The sequence below is a fragment of the Sinohyriopsis cumingii genome, chromosome 3, assembly GCF_028554795.1.
Source record: "Sinohyriopsis cumingii isolate HCF-2022 chromosome 3, ASM2855479v2, whole genome shotgun sequence".
NCBI lineage: Eukaryota > Metazoa > Mollusca > Bivalvia > Unionida > Unionidae > Sinohyriopsis > Sinohyriopsis cumingii.
Window position 1 is genome coordinate 43,644,828 of NC_142963.1, and position 26,155 is coordinate 43,670,982.

The 26,155-nt window shown below is 34.2% G+C and overlaps 1 protein-coding gene across 1 annotated transcript in view; it reads left to right on the plus strand.

Moving 5' to 3' along the window:
- LOC149802771 (uncharacterized) overlaps positions 1–26,155 on the plus strand; it is a 308,654-nt gene that overhangs the window by 152,000 nt on the left and 130,499 nt on the right. The window contains exons 43-51 of the mRNA XM_089953831.1: positions 3,651–3,819; positions 5,347–5,583; positions 8,159–8,295; positions 10,509–10,705; positions 14,136–14,266; positions 20,346–20,462; positions 21,236–21,376; positions 23,945–24,110; positions 25,421–25,660. Coding sequence (XP_089809957.1) covers positions 3,651–3,819; positions 5,347–5,583; positions 8,159–8,295; positions 10,509–10,705; positions 14,136–14,266; positions 20,346–20,462; positions 21,236–21,376; positions 23,945–24,110; positions 25,421–25,660 — 1,535 coding nt within the window. The remainder of the gene's footprint in view (positions 1–3,650; positions 3,820–5,346; positions 5,584–8,158; positions 8,296–10,508; positions 10,706–14,135; positions 14,267–20,345; positions 20,463–21,235; positions 21,377–23,944; positions 24,111–25,420; positions 25,661–26,155) is intronic.

The window sequence follows — 26,155 nt, forward strand, 5'->3', positions numbered from 1 at the left end:
AACATGGTGAGAGTATGTCCTTTGATGAGTACTGGTACAGCACCATTACCTTAAAAGGAGAATCACCTTGATTTGTATTTCACATTTCACTACATTGTTTCATTTTGTTGTTTTTACTATTCATACTGTAATCATTAAAAAGGCAACTGAATACATTTGTTTATGAACAGAGCCATGTCTGAAAATGTCACTGTTGTCTAATTCACATTTTACTGACTTAGGCTGTTGCATTTAGTTTATGGTTTGTGGCATGCACAGTGCATACTGTCTTATATAGATAGAATCATGAAACTTGGAAGTACATCTTTATCACAAATACTCCACATTTCAGTAGGTCAAAATAAGCCTTAAGTTTAATTTTGTACTCTTCATGCTAGAGTCAAGAAATTGACCATGATATGCATCTCTGTTACTACCACACACCCACAACAAAAGTAGCACATTATCAACTATACATCTTTTACCGGCTTGGTATAAATTTTTGCATTTAGTTTATTACCACATGATAGGGGTTGGTATTTAATTACAAAATAAATGAGTGCAGTAAGAGAGTAACACTTAAAATCAAGATATTTGGTCGCCCTTCATGTGCCACACAAAACCTCTTATGTGCCACCTTATAGCATGAGTGACACAGGTTGCTGACCCCTGCCACTTGAGTTTGTGGCATATTATATGCATTTTATCCTACCTAGAATCATTAAAAACTTGGGGGATGGATGCATGTTGATGAATTCTTCATCCTTTGTGCCAGAAGAGGTCTTTGTGACCTATAATTTTTGCCCAGTGACTTTCAAATTTTGTGTAACAGTTCACTTCTTAGGTTCTGTTGACATTCCAACCATGAAACTTGATTGCTGGATGCAACCTACATTTTATGCTTTACTAACACGAGTTAGGTATTTTTTTTATGTATCTGATTCAGCCATGCTAGACAAAATATATCATTGCCTACTCATAATGTCCTTTTTGACCAGTGCAGTTGGAAGTAGGAATAAATATGTTATTCAGTGTTAAATTTTACTGATTAATAACTATATTTTATACATTGTGATGTGTTACCCTCATCAGGCTAACTGTGTATTGCACATGTGAATAAGTATAGGAATTAGGTGAGCAGACTGCATGCAGCATGATTTTTGGTGAGACCATGCCTGTTGTGCAAATGTAGTTGAATCTTAAATGTACTTTTAACCAAAATTTACTTTTATTACTTTCTGACATCTTTGGTTACATCTTAGGATCTTGGATTTTATATTTTCTAAAAAATTATTTTTTTATTATGACTTGTCAGAACAGTGGTAAGAAGCATACAGTATTACAGATGTTATCCATGTGTTTCTTTGTCTGTCCTACTTTGATTAGGTTTTGTGTTTATGTCTGCTTTCAGGCACTGTGGTAAGGGTATCTATGTTACATGAGTTCATTTCTATTTTCTATGGCGAATAGAGCTTACAAAGATATTTACTTTCTATACCAGTCCAATGTTTTAATTTGAAAATACATTCATATTGGTTATCTATTCAAGAAATGCTACTCCTTGTTTGGTGAGCTTTTCAAAATCATCATGCAGATAGTCATTAAAAATATATCATGCTCTGTTTACATTTTTTATGATTTTATTAATATATCCTTGTACATTTAAACTTCATAGATCACCTCTTACATGTCTGGCGTAACTTTTCCATCTCCATTTTAACAGCAGTGAAAACTTGTGGACAGGATCTTGTTCTTGTAATCATCAGGGCTTTCTTTAAATCCGTTCTCTTCAGAAAGGCAGATTTATACTTACTTTTCGCTGTGACACACTTTACAATAATATTGTTGTAGCACCTATTCTGATATAACTGCACTAAGGGGAATCAGTCACAAGTGAGAGGGTTTTTCTTTTACACATTTGCTTTAACTCTAATTTAATGCTTCATGCTGACTTTATGCCATAGGCTTGACCCTGGCTAATATAAACAGCCCTAGCTGACTTCAGAGAAAGTATTCCAAGATGAACTAATCTGGAGTTATTTGTATAGTCTTATTGTATTAGTTGCAGACCCTTTATCTGACCCTAGTCTACATATCAAAGTGCACAATACCTAAGGTTTTATAACCAAATTATAGCCATATATCCAGTCTCCACACACACCCATTTGCACCCTTTAATGTAAATTAGAATTTCCAAAAATATTATAATAAATGAAAAATTGTAAAATTTATCCTTGTGATCTAATTAATTCCAAATTAAACTGTAACTACCTAACTCTGTGGATGTGGGAGGTCACAGGTTTGAATCTCGACTGAGTAATACCAAAGACAAAAACAGTACTAACAGTTGCCTTGCTTCGTGCTTAGCATTAAGAGGTAAGTGTTAGGACTGGTCAGTATTGTCCATTCACAATTGTTATTTACAACTGATGAACAACCCACATAATTTTTCCCACAGAATTTTGCAGGGAGTATTCTGGCATCAACACCTTTCATTTTTGTTTCAGTGGATGTGAATCCATTAGCCAGATTGGCAACTATTGATAAAATTAGAAAACCTAAGAACTTCCCATGAAATCATAGACTTCTTGTGAGCATGAAGGCGTTTCATATAGACAGACCATTAATTGAATTCTGAACAAATAATGGGCAGAATTTTGACCAAATTAGATAGAAGGCATCCTAGCAAAGAGTCCTCTGAGATATTTGCAAATTATGCCAGTCCACCATCATATACAACTACCACCTAGACCATGGGTGGGCATGATATGTCCATGGGCAGGATCCAGTGACCTAATTTTATCCATTAATTTATATCATAGTGTGTGGCCTTAAAGAAAACTTACTCAGCTGCACCCTGGAAGAAGTTGCTAAAAGCCTGACCTAGACCAGCATGTTGTTCTCAACCCATTTTTTTTTCCAGACATGACTGGTGATGGTTATTGATATTTGGCTTAGATTATAAATGCTAATGTAGATTGATCCAATTTAAATGGAAACAAAGATTTGTTTTAATTTTGTTAGCAAGGACCAATATTTTTGTTTTTTTGGTCAAATAAAAGATCAAAGCCAAATCAAGCAATTCCACAACAGCAAAGCTATAATACTAATAATATTAATGATGATGATAATAATAAAACTAATTAATGGTATTACTAATTAATGGTATTATTGGAACAAAAAGTACTGGTATGTTTGATTCTTGACATGCCAAATGAATGCAATATAGATTAATTCTTCAAAGTGGACTAGTCTCGTTGATGAAATCTGTAATATTTTTAATACCTGGTACCTAATCAGCATTTTGCTGATGATGGTGGCCATTAACAGTTTCATCTTTTTTATCAAAAGTTCATGATCCTGAATGGTTGCTGGAGCATAAACAAACAATTGATGTTATCAAACCTGTACCCACTTTAAAATTTCCCCTACCCTATGGTTAAAATTTGTTAAGAAAACATTGGATCATGAGCATGTTTAGGAATGAAGTTTTGTATGTCTAGATGTACATGTTTACAATATGATGTAATGTCTACACACCATTTAAGATGGAGACTACAAAACGTATGTTAATTGGGTTTAAATCGGGATGGGTTTTTGAGTAAAAAGAGTCAGAGGATTGTGGAAACCAAATGCTCTATTCAAGATTTCTATTTGTATATCTGTTTTAGTATGGTTTGACTTTGTGTGGTGGGACTGATCCTGTGAACACGGAGTGTCGCAACAAGAATAACAGTCAATCATATCCAGGTTGTTCTGCAAGTGGTGTCATCTGTATGGGTAATTCTACTAACCCCTGTGCAGACTATGAAGTCCGGTTCCAGTGTGCTGTAGACAGAGGTAACTAATATAGATTGTATCTCTAACACAGAGTACTATAGATGTACCTAATACAGATTGTATCTATAATATAGAGTATGTAACAGAGGTACCTAATACAGACCATATCTGTAACATAGAGTACTACAGAGATACCTAATACAGATTGTATCTGTAACACAGAGTGCTACAGACAGAGGCACCTAATACATGTTCTATCTGTAACATAGAGTACTACAGGGGTAACTAATAATATTGTAGCTGTGACATAGAGTACTACAGAGGTATGTAATACAGACCATATCTGTACCATTGAGTACTACTGAGGTACATAATAATATTGTATCTGCAGCATAAAGTATTACAGAGGTACCTAATACATAATGTATCTATAATGCAGAGTACTACAGACATACCTGATACATATTGTATCTGTAACATATAGTACTATAGAGGTACCTAATACAGAATGTATCTATACCATAGAGTACTAAATATGTACCTGATACATATTGTATCTATACCATAGATTACTACATAGGTATTGGGTACAGATTGTATCTGTAACATATAGTACTACAGAGGTACCTAATACAGAATGTATATGTAATGTAGAGTACTGCAGAGGTACATATTGTATCTATGACACAGAGTACTATAGATGTACCTAATACAGATTGTATCTCTAATATAGAGTACTAAAGATGTACCTAATACAGATTGTATCTATAACTTATAGTACTACAGAGGTACTTGATACAGACTGTATCTGTTGCATAGAGTACTACTGAGCCAATTAATGCAGATTGTATCTATAACACAGATTACTACAGAGGTACATAATACACAGTGTAACATAGAGTACTGGTTATTTATTTGCTCTGAAGAATAGATAGACAAAAATGATCAAGCAAGACATTTATTTATTCACCTGTTTGGGGGGTATTTCAGATAGGAATTCTTAATTTCAGACTGCACTATCTATACATCTGAATTGAAATGTAAAACATATTTTAAATATAAAAATATAAAAACTGTCTCATGAACATATATAGAAGGAAATATTGAACCTTAGAATATGTCTGTCATTGTTAATAACAATGTTATGTCTAATATTTAAAGAGTAATTTGTTCCATCTATCTATAACATGAGAACTAAAATTATAGCGATTTGTTTTACTCATGTAGAGAAACCAGAAAATTACTGGATATAGGACTAGATGATCAAAATCCTATGTGATCTGCTTCATGGTTAATAGTGGAAACAAAAACTAATTAACCTTTTAATTAATTAATAGATGAACATTTTATAATTATGTGCAGTCCATCAGATTGTGACTTTATGAGACCACTCTCACCCTAATATGACTTTTCTAATCGTAGGTAATTTAGTTAACCGAATATTATAATGTAGAATCTGATTTGAAATAATCATTATGGAAGGCAGGACAGTTGCAGGTCTTGAATATAAATAATTGTTATCAGTATTGTCCAAATTAGAAGAATTCATAAGACTTTCAATATAAAACCAGTTTTTTTTTATTTCAGTATTTTCTAACAATGTCTGTATTACGAAAGACTACTGTGAGGATGGTAATCCCTGTATGAATGGTGGAACATGTGTGGACCAGGCTTTTGGGTATAGCTGTAATTGTCCTGTTGGGTATACAGGGCTAAATTGTCAGACCAATATTAACGACTGTACCAACACCTCATGTCTTAATGGAGGAGTGTGTATTGATGGTGTCAATATGTTTACCTGTAATTGTACCAGTGCCTATCAAGGTTTGTATACTGTAAATCATCACATTTGAGTATTTTACATTTCTGCATAATTATCTAAATAATTCTACTTATTCATGACACAGGTGACAGATAACTGATTACCAATATTGTTATGGAGGGTAAAAAAAATGTACTAAATTGTAAACATTCATTTATATATACCACAAATTTAGTTTCCTTGTTTAATCTCTGAAAAAGTCATTTTCATTCAGAGTATAAAATAACATCTGATTCAGGATATAAAAAAGGACCTTGCAAAAAATTCTTTTGATTTCTACCTGCAGACATTAAGAATTATTGATCTGCTATCATATGAAAACAATTTATTATATGATCCAAAATCAGAAAATTACAAAAAGGAAATTATCATGTACCAACAGATTCACATTGGTCATAAATAATTAGATCATTATTACCTGGATAAAATAAACAGCAAAAACAGCATTTTTGCTCAAAATTTTAAAATTTATATTTGTGCTTGTATTAAGAATTAATGATACAGTCAAATACCTATAGTACAGATTGCATGTAAACGTTGTCCCCATAATATCTATTGGTGAGGAGGATAAAAAGACAGCAGGACATCTCCCCCCATATGAACACCTTTTATTCAAGACAACTTTTTCATATATGATTTGTAACAATATAATATTTGGGGATTCAGAAGGAAGCTGGAAACTCGTCCAAAACTTTTTCCCCTATTAAAGAGAAATTTTAACAATAATTGTTCATGGTTTAAAGTCGATAAGTCATATACAAATTAAAAGATAAATATGATCAGTTCTAGCATATGAAATTATTGCAGAGATCATATAATTGTAAGAAAACATGAAATATGCTTGTGTGGTTGTGAACTCTGTATTAATTTGAAAAATGTTTTGATAATTTTAATGAAGGTTTTGCATAGTCATAATTATTTTCATATTGGAATACATGTTTGAACAGTAATGCAAAGAAGACACAATGTCTAATAAGAGTTGCATATGTTTGACATTCTAAGGTGTTCAGGTTTTTCTTATTGTCTGCATGTGTAGTACCTACTGCTAGAAATATAATTAGGAATAAATTATTACTACTGAACTTTGTTCTCATTTGCATATTATACTGAACTTGATCCACCCAAGTACTGACATAATAATACGAAGGAATTTTAAGTTTATACCAATTAAGGTGAGTTTTAAGATTTCCAGCGGATGGGTTATTTATTATTTCAATTCGTAATGTATTCCACAGTTGAATTGTCGAAGGGAGAAATGATTTTTGATAAGTGTCGTTCTGCACTAAGGAGATTCAATGATTCAATGATTAAGTGGTGTAAGTCTTGTTGGCAGCAAAAAGAGGTTGAATTACATCTTGTAAATAGATTGAAATAAAACCAAGGTACACTTTTAACAACTGAACTAATTTATAATTATAACATTGAAAAGTCAGTCTATCCCAACCTGTTTTTTTACATAGTAATGCTTTAGCTGCATTCATGGTAGTGTCCCTTACTATTCTCATGGTCTCCAAATGTAGTTTTTCCCATTGTTCTTTTTCTTTCATAGTATTCTTGTCTCAGAACAATCATAAGTGAAACAAACCAAGTATATAAGATTTATTCATTCTTTCCAAGGACAAGTGATTCAGTCTGTATTTTAAATTCCTCAGAGTATAATTATCTCCCATGCCTTTGCAGACTAATGCTGGATATGACAGTATAGTACCTAAATGCCAACAATGGAATGCTTTTTGAATATCTTTGCTGCCATCTTCATTATAGGAAGGTTATTTGAATTATGATCTCGTGTTATCAGTGTTGACTCTGTTTTGTCTGGTTTAAAGTTAGCTAGCCAAAGATGGGACCTGTAAATGTCCAAATGTAGAATTTAACCAGTCTATTTGGATTTTTAACTATTATATGTAGCTCAGTATCACCTCAGTGATCATCTATCATTTATATATACTAAAAATAATAATGGTCCAAGGATGATTCTTTGAGGGACTCCTGCATTGATTTAGTAGTTTGAAAATCTAAGAATCAGTAATTCAGGAGAACTGTTTGAATTCTAATGAGAAGTAATGTTCAGACCAAACAAATAAACTACCTTGAGTGCTGATCTTTCTAAGTTTATCACGTAATCTGAAATGCCAAACATGATCCAATGCTTTACTTATAACAAAGAAAATAGTTCTAATTTTCTTTAACTGAGCTAAGCAGAGAGTATTACAAATATCTAGTAAATGATTTGTTGTAGGGTCATCTGCCTGCCCAAATTAGTGGTGGCTCTTGATGACTGTTTGTATATTTTATAAATAAATAAGAAAAGAGATGCTAATATTGGAGTCTTTTGCTCTGCAGGATGGGAAAAATTTCAAAACATATTAAGTCTGGTATGCAACCATGTTACTCTCTCCAAGTTAGTGTACTTGTATATTTTGTTTCTGAAAGCATAGTGGAAGGTGAACTTAATTTATTCCAAGGGCAATGATTAAGTGGTTAAGGTGTTGAGGGGGCATAGACAGTGGTCTTCAGAGAAAGCATTGGTTATAGACATTACTACAGGTACTATAAATTTGGATTTTGGATTTCCAGGGCAAATCTGCCAGACTCTTATCAACTACTGTTTAATCAACAAACGATGTAATTCTACCAACACAAGGAACTGTATTCCAGTGGAAAATGACCATGTATGTGAATGCTACCCTGGTTATGAAGGCCAATTCTGTGAGGTGAGTATTATCAGCAAGCAGGGCTGTTGGATAAAAAGCAAGGTCTTTTATTAAAAAAGTTGTATGATACTTATAACAAGAAAAGCTACCTTTTAGAAATGTCTTTTTTCATCAGCTTTTCAAATGTAGAAAATGGAGATTTTGTTGAACATATGAATATGTGGAAATGCAGTTTTACATTAGAGCATTAAAAATATTCTTTTAGGGGAAGGCATTCCCAAAAAAATGAAATACATTTCCATTTGTTCATCTTGTCACATAGGTACAATTATTAATGAACAACAATGATGAAGCTCACATTTTATACCACTGTATTTAGCAATATTCATCTTGATCAGTCTCTCCATCCTTCCATCCAGCACTATATCATCAACATAACTTGTCCTGCAGTTTTTGATGATTGTCAAAAACTTGGTGAATGTTATGATCAGCATATAAAGATTTGCATATCAGACAATCAGTTTGCTACTGTGAATTTTGTTAGAGTTTTGCCATTGTTTTGTAGGATGACAATCACATTAAGACGAGTCTTGCAGTTTTCATAAAAATGGTCCGAAATGAAAATAGTGCTGACCTGACATCTGTTATGGCCACTATGTCAGCCATCCTGAAGATCATGGTATCACTACTCCTTTTTAAATGGAGGTAAACAGGGTGGCTCAGTAGTTAGCAGGTCAGACTCAGGACTGAAAGGGTATAGATTTGAATCCTACTATTGCACTAGCCTCGGTCAGTTACCATGGTGCGTTCATGGGCAAGGCACTCTTCTCCAGTTGCCTTGGCACTAAATAACATTTGTTGCTTAAAGCACCACACCAAAATCTCTCCAATTGAAAGCCATATTGATATGATGTTATCAGGTGAAGACTCCTTGTCTTTAGTATGTCCTAATTGAAAATGAGATGCTGATCTGGTAGCCAATATAGACACCATGTATGTCCTCTTGAAAACCTTGCTATCACTAAACCCTTTGAATTGATGACCATGTCAATATAGGGCTTAACCAAAAGATGTCTTGTGTTATCTCATTGCTTTTATGATAAATAATACTTAACATCCAATATGGCCAGTACAGTAACTATTTTGAAAATCTAGATATTGCTGAAGAATATCCGAAATCATTTCAACACTCAGCCACTGTTATGAATCATGCCTATATGCATTACTAAATAAAATCATTTAGATGTCTTCACTCTGCTTCCTGTGCCATTGTGTGTGGTGTTTGAGATACTACCTGTAGACTTGCATTGGAAATGAAAGAGCTGTCTATAATTGCCTTTTGGTGTAAAGTTCAAAGGTCACTGTCACTTGGACTTATATCAAAGATTGTTGGTGTCAGTGCCCAAAATTATTAGTCTTGAATTGCTTAATATAAATTGTAAGCATTTATTTTGGTTTTTGCAAATAATGCCTTAAAAATAAAACCAATTGAGTTTAGATTACATGTCACTGTGGATTGCAAAATGGCTAAAATTGCATTGAGTCAAGGAATAAAAAATGTTTTATTCACTTCAGCTAAAGTTCCAGAACATATACTTTTACAAAACTTTGTGATGTGTTTTCTGTTGAACCAAGTTTTCATTGAAAATCACATAGAAAATACAGAATACATAACAACATACATTGGGCAGTTGTGTAATGTTCTGATCATGGATATCTTATTTGCTAAATTTATATAAATGTTATATTCCATTTGAATGCTGTTTAAATTGCTCCAGTGGCCTAGTGGTTAGAGCATCATCCTCGTATGTGGGAGGTCCAGGTTCGAACCCTAGCCAAGTCATACCAAAGACTTTATAAGTATGGTACTAGCAGCTGCCTCCCTAGGCACTCAGCATTAAGAGGTTAGTTTTAGGACTGGTCAGCCTGGTGTCAGGATAATTTGACTGGGTGGGAAATCATGCTATATGTCTGCAGCATGATGCCCCAGTGTTAGACATCACTTATAATAAACTGTCACACTACAGACATCGTAGTGATATGACTGAAATTTATTTAAAGCTACATTAAAAATCCAAAACACACACACATGCATGCACACACACTGAAAGATGTTTAAATTATTTATTCCAGCTTTAGAAAATCTTATTTACCCAAAATGGTAGTTGCTCAAAAAGCCGTAAAGAGTTGTCTAGTAATTAAAATATATACAGTTGACCCAAGCTTTTTACAGAAATAACAGAATTAAAATGTGTTTCTTTTTATATGCATAGATTAATATTGATGAGTGTGCCAGTCAGCCATGTTACCATGGTGGTACTTGTAAAGATGGTATCAACCAATACATCTGCGACTGTACAGCTGGCTGGACTGGGGCAAATTGTAACCAGCTAAGGCAACCATGTAACCCTCAAAGCCCCTGTGTTGGACAGGCTATGTGTAACAACATATTTGATGATTTCTACTGTGAGTAAGTATGATGGTCATCATATATCAATTATCCCAGGAAACGTGACTTGTTAGTTGATGAATAATGGGTACTGTGAATGCATTTTCAAAACTGTCTTAGTAGAATTTCAATGTAGTAATAATGTATGTATCTGTGTGCATGTTGAACTATACATCTAGTCATAACACAGACTTGCCTCAATGTTAAAGTCTTTAGTAATAATGTAGGCATCTGTGTGCATGTCAAGCCATATATCCAGCCATGCCATAGACTTACCTCAATGTTAAAGTCTTTAGTAATAATGTATGTATCTGTGTGCATGTTGAACTATACATCTGGTCATAACACAGACTTGCCTCAATGTTAAAGTCTTTAGTAATAATGTAGGCATCTGTGTGCATGTCAAGCCATACATTTATCCATACCACAGACTTGCCTCAGTGTTAAAGTCTTTAGTAATAATGTAGGCATCTGTGTGCATGTCAAACCATACATTTAGCCATACCACAGACTTGCCTTAATGTTAAAGTCTTTAGTAATAATGTAGGCATCTGCGTGCATGTCAAACCATACATCTAGCCATACCATAGACTTACCTCAATGTTAAAGTCTTTAGTAATAATGTAGGCATCTGTGTGCATGTCAAACCATACATTTAGCCATACCACAGAATTGCCTTAATGTTAAAGTCTTTAGTAATAATGTAGGCATCTGTGTGCATGTCAAACCATACATCTAGCCATACCATAGACTTACCTCAATGTTAAAGTCTTTAGTAATAATGTAGGCATCTGTGTGCATGTCAAACCATACATTTAGCCATACCACAGAATTGCCTTAATGTTAAAGTCTTTAGTAATAATGTAGGCATCTGTGTGCATGTCAAACCATACATCTAGCCATACCATAGACTTACCTCAATGTTAAAGTCTTTAGTAATAATGTAGGCATCTGTGTGCATGTCAAACCATACATTTAGCCATACCACAGAATTGCCTTAATGTTAAAGTCTTTAGTAATAATGTAGGCATCTGTGTGCACGTCAGACCATACATCTAGCCATACCATAGACTTACCTCAATGTTAAAGTCTTTACTGTGCCATTATTATGAAAACTCTGAGGCAGACTCAAGATGTTGGGATCATGGCCATCTTTGTGTTGCTCCACACCTGTGATAGCAAGTAAGGCATTCATATTTTTTTGCTGCTGTCCATCCATATGTCTGTTACATTTGTACATCCATCCTGAAACCACTTTAATATAATACCACAGTACTGTTGGACTTAAGGCTATGAAATTTTAAATAATTTACCATGGTAGTTGTAGATTTTCAGGCCATTTCAGCAGTTTTTAAATTACCCATTGTGCAAATTTTGAACTTCTTGGACTGTGATTTATTTTGCCAAAATCTTGTTAACGTGATTAAGTAAAGAGCACCTGAGGTAGACAAGTGAAACTGAGCAGGAATATATGTAGTGATATGTAGAGGCCATATAATTATATCAATTTTTAACTTCTTTTTTTAAAAACCATACTTTTTATTTAAATTTTGGTAGCATAATTTTACATAAAATCGTAAAGGTAGTGAAATAAAATTGGGTATGCATACTTTTGTGAATAAATAGATGACCTGACTAGACATTTTCATGCCATGGTAGCAGTTTTTGACATTTGTATTAAAAAAATTTGACATGGATTTTTTTTTAGGGTATAAGGTGTCTGAAATAAGGTTGTTCATGTGTAGATGGTTTACAAGCAAAATTGTATTGTTATATATTTCTGTCAATGTCATCTTTTATGTTTTTGCAAAAAAATGACATTTGGAAGTATGTGTACTTTACAAAGATGGATGGATCCCTATATTCTCATAGGTTAATCCAGTTTTCCTTCAAATTAATTTGCAGTTGGTTGCATCCTCAAAGTCCATGAATATCTGTATCCCAAAATAAGTGAATATTAGTATACCCAAGTCCATGATAATTAATTTCCCAAGAATATTCAAGATAAATGTCTTTATGACATGACAACTATGCTTATCCTGCAAAATAAGTTATAGCTTCCGTTTTCCTTTTACTGGATTTGTGAGGTTGCTGAATGTTCTCCAACAGTCCTCACATATGTTCAACTCACAGGGGAAGTTCTTTACATGGACTTCAAATATATTAATAAGTCTCATCTTCAAGTGCTTCATTTTGTTAATGGGCCACATCCAAAAATCTGTTTTCATTTTTCAACACAGTAAAATATAACAAAGTTTTAGACTTGAAATAAACAATGAAAAAATACATAGTGTATTTATGCTTGATTGATAATTTATCCCAGCTTTAACATGAAATATGCTGCAATACATTTGTAAGTGATATATTTTATGTAGGTAATACATTTACTTTATGTGCCTGAAAATAGGAAACAGTTGAAAAATACAAATGATGCATACCTTTTAAACACACAATGTGAATTCAGGACCTTTGCTACTCAACTGCACATGCTTCATTTCTGGTACCTAAGCATTTTTAAACTGGTAATATTTCTTAGCCAGCAGTTTTCTGGAATTGGAAGAAAGCAGATGTATTGGCATTTAGCTATGAACTGAAAAATAAACATGTGAGAGCTGTCCTTAAATATTCCTCTTAAAACATGTTAAAGAATGAGTAATTTTTCAAGTATACAACATGATATAAAATCTAAGACTCAGTAAAAGACTCAGGATATAGGTTAGTTACCTTTATAAAATATTCAAAATTGTCAACAAGTTAGGAATTTGCAAGTGGAAATCTGATGTCCTAGACCCAGACCCAGACACAAATAAACATGTTTGTCTCAATTGATAATGATCTTAATATTTAACCCACACTCATAGAGAAATATTAGCTATGTATTATGTTGTTTATAAAATAAATGTTACTGGTCAGATACACTATGACCTTGATTTTCTGGACAAAGTCAAGTACAAAATACAGATGTACATAACATACAATTCAGAAAGCCAACAAATAATGCAAATTAAATATACATAACAACTGAGACCAACAAAACAGTAATTGGAAGGAATATTTATTATTCAGATAAGCTTTTAAAAATATCTTTGACATGCAGATAGCTTTCTTGATTTGTTGCAACTACTCTTATGCACACACACAAATTAAATTGCCTGTCTCTCTCAAATCACATGAAAAACATTTTTATTTTTGGGGCTCTAATTTTTTTCTTATTTTGGGGTGTTAATAGTAAAGCTGGTACTGATGATGTATTTGTACATTTACTTAATATATAAAAAAAGACGTATTTTTCACTTTTGTGATACCCTCAGTAAACCTAAGAGCACTGAAAACCAGAAATTAAATTTAGTCCCAAAAGTTGATTTATTTTACATTTTTTTTTGTTGTAATATGTTCTGCTCATCTTTAATTATCCAATGGAAGTAATACACCTATGGAGTTTTGTTGACAGGTGCCCAGCCAGTACATATGGTAAGATGTGTGAGAATGCCCCAAATCCTTGCAAGGATTACAACAAATGCCAGAATTCTGCCACCTGTAATGGCCTGTTGGGCAACATGACCTGTACCTGTCCAAATGACAGTAAGTACACATAACACATACACTATAACCTGTTCATTTTATTACACAGATATATTAATGTATTGTAAATCTTTTACCCAGATGCAATGTTTATTCCATTGGGTTAGTTTGCCACTCCTGCTTCTAGGTATAGGGAAAGATTTTACTATATTTTCCCTCTTTTGTGTAAGAACAAGTTTTTAAGTATAGAACAGTAATGCAGATGTTTTCTATTCTACCTCACATGACTCTTCAACTCACAAAATGTCAGGCTAGAATTTTACTGGTGCACCACTACTTATTTTTCTTGTATTTTAAGACATCTCGTTCAGTTCACCACAAATATCTTCTATGTTTGTAGTGCTTTCATTTCAGAATGCTGTTACACCACTCCCTTGATAACTTGTGCCATGATAATTCGCGAACCCACTTATAATGCAGGGTCAGGCATGGATCCCTTTTTCGAAAACAGAAAATACCCCAAAAATTGATCCCTATTTGTTGAACTTGAAGAAAATCACAATCAAAATTGGTAACGGAAACTTTGATGTATCACAGGTCAAAAACGGTAGATAGGACCTAGAAGTTAATCAACACTGTGAAATATCAAATTTAAAAATAGGTCATAAAATTTTTTACATTTTATTTCCAAACGACATTCCTAGTACACCGCATTTAAAGATACGTAAGGAAATTTTGATCAATGAAAATGGTGAGGCAGTACTTTAACCCTTTACCTCATGCAAGCGTCTTTGGACGCCTCTACTCCTTTTGCATAGAAGCGCCTTTTGATGCCTCTACATGATTCACATGGAAGCGCCTTTTGACGCCTGCTGTAATCATTAGCCATTTTGAGCTGGTTTTTGTAGCGCCACCTTCGTGGAAAACCCCCCTATTAGATACTACATTCATTTCTGCAAATGACAATTATGTCAGATCACGTGGTCATTATTTATGCACTGGTTGATATCTGCTATTTAAAGTAACTGGGTTGTAATCTCTACTCTCCAAAATGGCAGTCACGGATTTCATTCAGTATGTACGAAGTTTTCATGATTAGAATCACAACCATGAAAGATTCAATAACTTAGGTAAAGGCTCTGATATTGATGTAGGCAGCAATTAGTTTTTATAAATTATCAAATTCAGATGACTTAGTGATGTAGATGCACACGAAAACCTTGTAAATTTCGAATATCGGAAATAGCAGCTACAGTTGGTCATGCAGCCTCACCGACATGACAGTGAATGAGTTCTCTCTCGATTTTAAAGCAAATAAAAAATTCTTCCATGAAAAATAGTTACACAGCTATAACAATCAGACTTTACTCTTAAATTTTTCCACATATAATAGATGTGTACCAAAAATGTAAATATTCATTAGAGTTAAAGGTTCAAAAGGAAACAAAACATGTTCATTATGTTGTTTCCACATAGCAACATAAAGCATGGCGGCAAAGTAAAGTTAAAATTTGTATTATGCACACTGAATTGACCACATGCCAGATTATAGGTATATAGTCAAACTTGTTTCGTGTGATACATTTTTGGTTTTGTGCATATCATCTTTTCTGACTTAGATGTTTTAGAGAGTCTTGAAAGAGAAACATCTTTAGATTTAAAAATGCTTATTTTTTAATCTAAAATGTATTTTAATTCCATTCAGTAATGGTCATATGTGAACCTTGAAAAAATTAATTTCATCCTGTAAAACCCCTTGAAATGACCTGGAAATTTATCTTTAGAAAAGCATGGGAATCATGTCCTTCAAAGTTGGCAACAATAAATAAATAAATAAATATCATAATGAATTGTTTAGTTACACTTGTTGTTTGACAATGGGATATAGATCAAACTGAGGACTACTATTTTTTTTATTCCTGTGTTTTTTAATAAGATGTGATTGATACATCAACTTCTGTTGTGTAATCTTTACTCAAATTCGTGGATATTACTAATAAATGTTCTTAACTCATTAATTATATTATAGAAAGCTAACAAAAATTGTCAAGATACAAGTGTTTATCACAGGAGTTTTTTCTATATTTAATCAGACAGCCATGTTCCCTGATATGAGAAAGATCTTGCCCCCTTCTGCATGTCATTTTGCTTAATGTATCTTATTGCCTCTGTTAAGCAAAAGCTTTTGTCAAAGAGAAAATAGTAATAGTAAATGAAAATTATTCAAAATACATACTATACTCCTTAAATTTAAAAGATATATAGTATATTTTAGATACCAGTTTCACAATATTTATGTCCATATAAGCTCAGTTTAAATCCCAAGAATAATCATTTAGCATGTGGAATACACTCCTGTAGTTACGCAGCATTTGTTTGATCATTGTTCATTATAGCTGAACGATTTTGTCCACTTGTTGTCAGTCCAGAATGTGTCACAAGGGATATAACAATGGCATTTTACATAAGCTAATAACATAAACTTAATACTAAAATGGATTAAAATCATGAAAATATTATATTCTGAGTGAAGACACCAGAAGACTTTCTAGCTGGTCATAAATAAAATTGATGCCATCTTTTATCACAACTCTGTTTGAGGAGAAGGTCATATTAAGGTTGACCGCTCCGGTGGCCTAGTGGTTAGAGCATCCGCCTCGAATGTGGGAGGTCGTGGGTTCAATCCTCAGCCGAGTCATACCAAAGACTTACAAAAATGGTACTAACAGCTGCCTCGCTTGGTGTGCAGCATAAGGAGGTTAGTGTTAGGACTGGTCTGCCTGGTGTCAGTATAATGTGACTGGGTGGGACATCATGCTACACATGTCTGCGGCATGAAGCCCTAAGTGCTAGACATCACTATAAACTGCCACATCAGACATCATAGCGATATGACTGAAAAATTGTTAAAGCTATGTTAAAAATTTTAAATCACATCACATACTGAGGTTGAATTTTCACCAGAATACTTATGATGTCCAGTTTATCTTTAAATCATTTTATCTCTACTCCTTTCCAGATATCAACATGAATTATTCAACAATAGACCACTTTTGATACATAGTTGGTCCTAAATGAAAATGGTGCCAGTTGTACATCCAGTACTGCTGCCATGACAACTTGTCACTACTCCCCATGAATGGATGATCATTATAGCATGGCATTTTCATCAGAAGATTTCTAATGTCCACCATGAAAGTGGTGCCAAAATGACAACCAATACATGTCCCACAGCAACAAATTTGAAACTTTTGTGATTACTGAAAAATATCAGAGATGGTTTCCATATTTGACAGTTAAATGAAAGAAATGGTTTTATCTTGAATTCCTTTGAAATTCTTTAGACCCATTCGAGTGTCAGTTCCTTTGAAGTACTATGGTTTTATTAGAAACATAGTGTAGTCAATACAGTGAAATTCTATTACTAAAATACCCATGCTCTAATTTCATTGCATGCAATAGTGAAATTTCTGCTCATTAATGAGCAAGCCTACTTGGGCATCTTCGGGAATTTTAAATTCACTAGAAACTGTTAAACTTGCTTCTTTATAGTGAATCCTATCTGAAACAATCTTTTTTATCTGCAGAGGACGCATGTTGCTTGGTTCTTTTGTTATTCCTGATCCTATTTACAAATGAGTAGGGTAAAACACTAATTGGTGTTAGATATTTAATGATGTCACAGTCTAATACTTAGTCTGTGGTCAACTGAAATGAGCTAACTTGAAAACAGCAGAATGCTACAATTCACATGTCCTTTAACTCTTTTTATTGCATGTAGCCCCTTTACTTGCTTTGATACAAAATGATATAATTATCATGATAATACACTTCCACATGTCAGAGATAAAAGCATTGTTGGCATGTAGGTTGTCATAGAGACACTTGTAGACTTTGCTGTGACCATTCATTGTCTTTTCTTTGAATATATAAAGGCATTTTTGATGATTACACTTAACCAAATTTAAAAATAAAATAAGATACAAGAATTTCACAAAACAAGACTTATTTAATTGGTACTTATTTCTTATAATGTTAACATCAGTAGGCATTATTAATATTTTAACTGATCAATATTTCTTTATTTATTGTTTACAGTGTACTGAGATTTATTTTAAAAAAGAAAATGTAAGAAAATATGTGACTTACTATTAAAAGTTGCAAATTTCATAATGTTGAATTAAATTTCTGGGCACTAACATCTGTTTTCATGGTTTAAATAGAAAAAGATTTAATTGACCAATAGTTTTATTGCAATTTTATTCACATTCAGTACATAGGGTCCTATTTGATGTAATGTTTTAAATTAAATGTGGGTTCCACACCTGCCCCCACATCATAGGTGTGTTCATAAGTTATCCAACATGCTAAAATGAGGAAGCAGAATCTGTAATAACCTCACAGAAATAGCAAATTCATAGTTATCTTGTTTTTATATGCCTGCTTTAAGATGAATCATATTATGTTATAATGTTGTCAGTCTTTCTGTTATCTATTTTGTTTCCACACAATATCTCCAGTTCTCCAACATCTACAGCAGTGGTTTCCAACCTTTTGTTGTCACAACCCTACAAAATAGTTTGTATGAGCTTCACAACCCTGTTTCCACATTTTGATGAGTCTTGCCACCTTCAAAAAAATCCTGGCAACCCTCTCTCACCATACTGAACGTCCTTGTGACCCTTTTTGGGTCATGACCTGGGGGTTTGGAACCACTAAGTAGATGGCTTGCTTGGGGAAGAAAAATGGCTATTGATTCCTGGGTCGCATGGTAAAAAGTCAAGACCATGATCTGTATGAAGAATAATGGTTTTTGCAAAGTAACATTAGTTCCAGACCATGCACCTTTCATGAGAGTTATGAAGGTCTTGTACTTAAGGTAAGAAAGACTTGCGGATTTAAAGGTCAAAAGGTCAAAGGTAAGTGTTATTGTGGCTAGAAGAGAATGGGTTTTGCAGAATAACTGTTGTTCTCATTTTCTATGACCAAAGTTTGTGAATGCTTTCACTCTTGGGGTAATACAGAAATATATTATTCTGGGGTCTGAAGGTCAAAGATCAAAGTGTTGGTAAGTCTAATGATAAAAAATGTTTCTTGCAAAGTAAATTTAGTTTAGAACAACATACCTTGACCAAAGGTTCATATGTCTTTGAGACCCAGTTGTTAATAATCTCCAGTCTATCATTTTCATACACGAGCCTACATAGAGACTATTAGGGGCCCCGAGTGGCCAAGTGGTCTAAAGCACTCTCCATTATAGATCACTGCCATCTCACCTCTGTCTGCATAGGTTCGAGTCTCGGATTTGGCCACTGTGGGTATAGGAGAAAGCTTGCCAGTAGCTTCTCGAGGGTCGGTGGTTCTTTCCGGGAATTTCCTGGCTTCTTCCTCCACCATTAATACTGGCCGCCATGTATAGCCTATCTTGTGCTGAAAAATGGAGTTAAACCCTAGAACAACAACAACAACAACAAGAGACTATTAAACATTTGCCAGGACCCGCATAATGTGCGATTAACAGGACTATGTTCACTTCAGGAGCAATCCCTATTACAAATTAGAATGGATGTTTCCTGTCACTCAGAGTTCACCTTGCATAAGTTTCTTGTGTACTCTTGGATATAGGATCATATTCATTCAGATGTTGATGTGATGAGTACACACCCTTCTGTCCCATTTTGGTCACAATGATTTAAAACTAAAATGGCTCTGAGTTGGTGTGGCATTATTCTTTTTCATTTTTTGAATGAGAACTCAAGACTCACATTAACATACAGTGTTACAAAATGTGAAACCCGACTGGTTAACATATGCTGGAAAATGCCCCAGTCGTAGTGTGTCAGTCCAAAAGTGGAAAACTTCAGAATCATGCAGAAATGAGAAACCTAGCAATATACTGCTCAATATGTTATTCACATTCAATTCAATGGTTTCATGTCGTACTCCTAACCACCCTCTAAATATATCTGTGGGGGTAAATCAATAGAAATGTTTTAATAAAATTCCACTTTCAAATGATGGTGAAATTCTGTCTAAGAAGTTAGCTACATTCTTTCTTTGGGTTAGATTTAGGAAAGAAAATCTTCTGCCTAATGTATTGGTTTACCATGTAAAATCTTAACAAATCTATCCACTTCAGGATTCATGGGTGATGGTTGCCATGTGCTGACAGACCTTTGTGGGAAGACTAATTATTGTCAGAATGGAGGAACCTGTTACACCACACAGACTGGTTATGGATGTACATGTCCTAAAGGTAAGTTGTACAGTTTCTAAACAGTAGCAAAAGTCCTAAAAGTAAAGTCTGCAGATTCAGAAGTTGACTTGAGTCTTAAATGTCTTTCCTACGAAACCCAGGTGCAACATGTACCTCAGTTTTTTCAATATCAATGTAATCATTGTCTTTACAGTTGGGATTTTGTCTTACACTGTTTGAAGAAAAGCGCAAGGAAGGTACTTTTTGGAATGTTAGCAGAATACATACTATGGCAATGATAGATCACAAGCAGTCAGTTTAAATAGATAAATATGAGAAAAAGGTATCATTATGATATGACAAAATCTTCTGACATTTCATTTCTGTTTATAGATTATATTAATTTACAACACAATTTAAGCTGGAGAAAAAGAGGCCAGATTTTATTTTAGCAAAATTGGAAACCATCATCACTCATTTACTGTTTCACATAAAACTTCCAAGTCACAAATTTTGTACAGTTATTTCTCACAATATTATCTGAGTTTGATCTTGTGTATTTTTCAGAATTTTGCCACAAAAAAATTTGTCTGGATTTCTTTTCTACTTAATAGATTTCCAGACTTTTATCGTGTCCGTTTTTCAAATATTTCTTACAAAAACGCCAAGTTGCAAACATATGTTTAAAGAATTGCAGACAAATATTTGTTTGAATGGTTTACAGTTGATTTGTATGACTTCATTGTACATATGAATAAGAAGGTGGCATTTTAATGGCAAGAGTTTCTTGACAATTATAGATATTTAAACCATTGTATGATATTCCCTTTTAGGATATACTGGTACAAACTGTGAGAGGAACTTTGACGACTGTGCCAGTAGCCCATGTCCATTGAATGCCGCTTGTATTGATGACATTGGCCAGTATTACTGTAGATGTCCCTTGGGAAAGACAGGAGAACAGTGCAATAGAAGTAATTATCTTTATTTCACATGGTTGTAAAAAAGCAAACTGGAATACTTTCAATAAACCAGTTTATTGTTCTGTGCTTTGCATGCCCATCAGAATAATGTGGATGTCTGAAAATAAAGCATTATTACACTGAAAGTAAACAATTTAAGTGTGGTTGTTTTGTTTTCTTTTAAAATAATTGAGATGGAACTGGTCATGTTTAGTGCAAAACTGCAAACTGGTGTATGGATTGGTACACCACATATTCATGCAATTTGTCTCTGCTATTACTGTTTTCCCTAGTAAACTTGGTGGATGTGGAACATTTTATGCATATGGATGAAAAATAATTCCTTGAATAGATTATCTATACTTGTTATGTTTTATTATGCATCTCTACAGCTAACATCCACATTATTATCCACTCCCAAAATGTAGAATGGGACGAGGGATATAGCTATTTTTAGCTCTCTTTGTCAATTTGTCAAGAAACATTTTCATTTCTGGAGACAAAGTGTGAAACCATTCAATGTATCTCTAAAACTTGGCCTACATATTTGGTCAGTGTCCCAAATTCTTCAGCTTAAGCATTTTGTTTAGTTGTTTTCATCAGTTCTTTTTTTCATCCATCCATCATTCTGCTTTCTTTTCTGGAGCAGAACCAGAATGCATTCAAGATAACTCAGTGAAACTTGTTACACGTGTTATACTAGTGGTTCAGATGTGCTATGTATGCTGTTCAGTTTCAATATTTGTAGTGTCTGTGTTCATTCACCTATCCATCACTTATCCAGAAATTGGTGTGTGTGCATATGGGGGGAATTTCAAAACCATTTAAGTCCTCTCAATAAAAGTTGGTCCATTTATTGGGCCAGTGGTGTAGAAATACTCTTTGCTGTTCTCCATTTTCAATACATGTACTTGTAACATTGGGATCCATTTGCCTGTATATTCATCTGTCTGTCATTCATACTTTCATTTCCAGAGCATATTCTCTTGGAATCTTTTCCACACATTAAACTCCTGGTTTATAAGTGCCATTTGCTTTTTACAGTTTTACTAGTTTCAGCATTTTGTCCACTTCTGTCCTCTGGTCTATCATTCCATCCATTATCCTCCACACTTTTGTTTTGGGTCAAAATTTGGAAATCATTTATTATATCTGAGTAAAATTTGGTACACATATCCAACTTCTAATTTTCTTTAGTTTCAATATGTTAATGTTTTTGTCCATTTGTTTTTCATCCATTTACCATTCAGATGTTCATTTCGGAGCCAAAACTTGTGACTGGGTGGGACATCATGCTACATGTCTGCAGCATGATGTTCCAGTGCTAGACATCACTATAAACTGCCACACTGCAGACATTGTAGCGATATGACTGAAAAATTGTTAAAGCTGCATTAAAAATCCAAATCACACACACTTAGAAACAATGTATAGGATAAGTAGTAGATAAGGTCAAAGTAAAGGTCTGTTGGATACATTTTGTAAAAGCCTTTACCTAAGTGGGAGACAGGGGAAGGGAGTGGCTGACATGGGAGGGGAGTGAGTGACAGTGGATGAGAGTGGGTGACAGGGGAGGTGATATCTCATATCTCGATGACTTGTTCTTCTTGTTACCAATTCTTATATCCTAACAAGATAAGACCTCATTTGAAATGTTGTGGTGGTTGTGCTAAGTAAACTTCATTACTGTCAGACAGTTTTCAGTAAGTATTAAAAAATTTAAAAAGTTTTTGTTGAGAAATGGGCAAAAATGGAATGGAGTTTAAATATTGAGACTTCATATATTATATCTGAATAGAAAGCACTGATTTAGGTGCGTGTTTTATAAACGTCACATATCCAATGAGTGCAGGCCAGAGAGGTATGAGTGTTTGCATCAGGGATACTTTAACCCTTTACCTCATGCAAGCGCCTTTGGACACCTTTACTCCATTCACATGGAAGTGCCTTTTGACGTCTCTACTCCAGTCGCATGGAAGCGCCTTTTGACGTCTGCTGTAAACATCAACCATTTTAAGCCAGTTTTTGTAGTGCCACCTTCGGGGAAAACCCCCTATTAAATGCTACATTCATTTCTGCGAATGACAATTACATCGGATCACGTGGTCACTGTTTATGCTCTGGTCGATATCTGCTATTTAAAGTAACTGATTCATAATCCCCACTCCCCAAAACGGAGGTCACTGATTTCATTCAGTACTTACGAAGTTTTCATGATTAGAATCACAACTATGAAAGCTTCAATAACTTATGTGAAGGCTCTGATAATAACGTTGGCAGCAATTAGTTTTTATAAATTATCAAATTCAGATGACTTAGTGAAGTAGATGCAGACAAAAGACTTGTAAATTCTGAGCATGAGAAATGGTAGCTACGGTTGGTCATGCTGTCTCACTGACTTGACGGTGAATGAGTTCTCTCAAGATTTGAGTGTTTGCATCAGGGAGACTTTAAAAATTGAAAATGGTGTCAAGGAGAGCTGATTGATTCAACTCTACAGATTTCATTGACTTTGCTTAGGCTTGTTTATGAATGTATATTCATAGGTAATAGGTACTAATTGATTGAATTTCATTTCAGCCTTGGATACCAACTATGACATGTATTTCTACATGCCTTCTAAAGATGGACTGGCAACCATTCCCTACCCGATTCCAGTTGGAAATACCACCGGGATGGCTGTCAGTTTATGGGTTCGTTACGCTGTCCCTGGTGATGATGGGCATTTCTTTATTTTCTGGTCAGGGTGAGATACTTTTTATTAACTTTTCTTTATCTGTGTTTTCACTATGCTGATAATTGGCAAAATAAATACACTAGTTTTTATAAAGTTTATGATCTCTCTAATATTTATTTTACATGTGTAATTTTCCATATTTTTCTTAGGCATATTTGAAGTCAATAATATGTAATATTTTCAAATTCATTTCTTGGGAGGGTAGGGTGGCTATGTGGTCTAAAACACTGGTTTTCACCAATAATTTCCATGCCACCTTTCTCCATGGATTCATTAGTCTCGGGATTAGCCAATGTGAGTATGTCATAAAGCTTGTCAGTTGCTTCCCATGAGACACTGGTTCTTTAAGGACACACGGTACTAATTATACAGAAGAACTGTGAACCAGTCTAAAAATGGGTGAACAAATAATAGAGTATTTACGGGTTCGGTGGTCCATAACTGGTTCTTTAACAGGGTTTCCTGGGTTCTTCCTCCACATGCGTAGCCTATCTTTTGCACTGAGAAATGACATTAAACTCCAAATCAACAACATCCAAATTTTGGGAAGTTTTGTTCCTCTGGCACTCTTTCCAAATGTTGAATGTAATCCACTGTACAAAAATGTTATATTTGAACCCAGATACATAACAAAAGTACAATACAAAATGTGCTTTATATTTTAAGTCACAAATAAGTAGTTAATTGCTCATTCTTGATTCTAGATTGTATCACATTTGAAATAGTTTTCTTCATTCTGAAATATCTTTGCCAATCCCACCCCATTTGTCAGTAGATGAATGGAGGCTTCTTACTGGTTTTGTGCTGTTTATCCATCCATCCAATCATCGTATGTCTGTCTGTTCCATCACACACCATGCTGTCTAATGTAAGCAAGATAGCTCAGAAACTATTCAACCATTCCAAGTTTGACATTGAGATACTTGGGTGGATCTCAAGACAGGATTAGGTTCAAAGGCTGCCATTTCTTGAGAGCTAACTGACTGATAGTATCATATCTGTCCTTGAATATGCAATTTAAAATTTTCCGCATAAATAATTATCCCAACTCCTATGTTTAATAAGGTTGGAGAAACACAAGGCTGGATTAGAAACACATGTGGAATGTAGGTTATGTTGTTTTGTGTTGTATAAACCACATCAGGCAAGTGAACTTGACTTAACAATAAATTTGATATTTGGATAAACATGCAAACCTGTTATGAAGACATATCTGACTTCAAGCTACATTCCTGTATTTTTAATAGCCATTTTTTTAAATTTGAATTTTTAAAAACATTTAATAGAGAGATTCAAAATATTTTCATTATTTTTATCAGGGAGACTGCTGAGTCAGCTGTACATGTTTTGGGCCTGAATGACCTTGGCCTGCTGTTATGGGGAAACATAACAACAAATCTGTCTATACCTTTCAAGTATAATCTTAAACTAAATGATGGAAACTGGCATAATCTTGTTATCAACTATGACAGTGTCAGGAAAGAGTACAGCCTCATTGTTGACACCATCAAGCATGGGGCCCAGGTTGTTGGGCTGCAGGCATCTAACTTAGGATCTCGGTATGTGAACATCTTTTCTTGAAGATTTTTCATTTAGTATAAGACTTACTGTTGTGCTATGTTTTGATTGGTTAAATAACCAGAAGCAGTCTTTGTTAAAACATTGTTTCATCCTCATGTGCACAATTGAGGGTGATACAAAATTCCAAAGGCTCGTCTAATATGTTTCTGACATCACTCGTCATTTGATGTTAGAGATGTGGGTGATGTCAGTCGCTGGCAGCTGATGGCCAAATGTAAGATTTTTAATTGTTAGTGTATACAATAGTGCTCAGCTATGAATCACATATCTCACATATGTGCAAAAAGAAATTAATGTTTCTTCTCAAGTGCATGCATTTTCAGCTGTCCCTCAGTCCTACCATCTGCCCCGTTTTTGGTCTGTTTGTGCTTATTTTGAATGCAGCCTTTGTGACTTGAGACTTGAAAGAACTAGCTGGTGAGTCAGGTACTCACTACAGTACTACCCTTCAATTAACACCCCCAATCATTTTT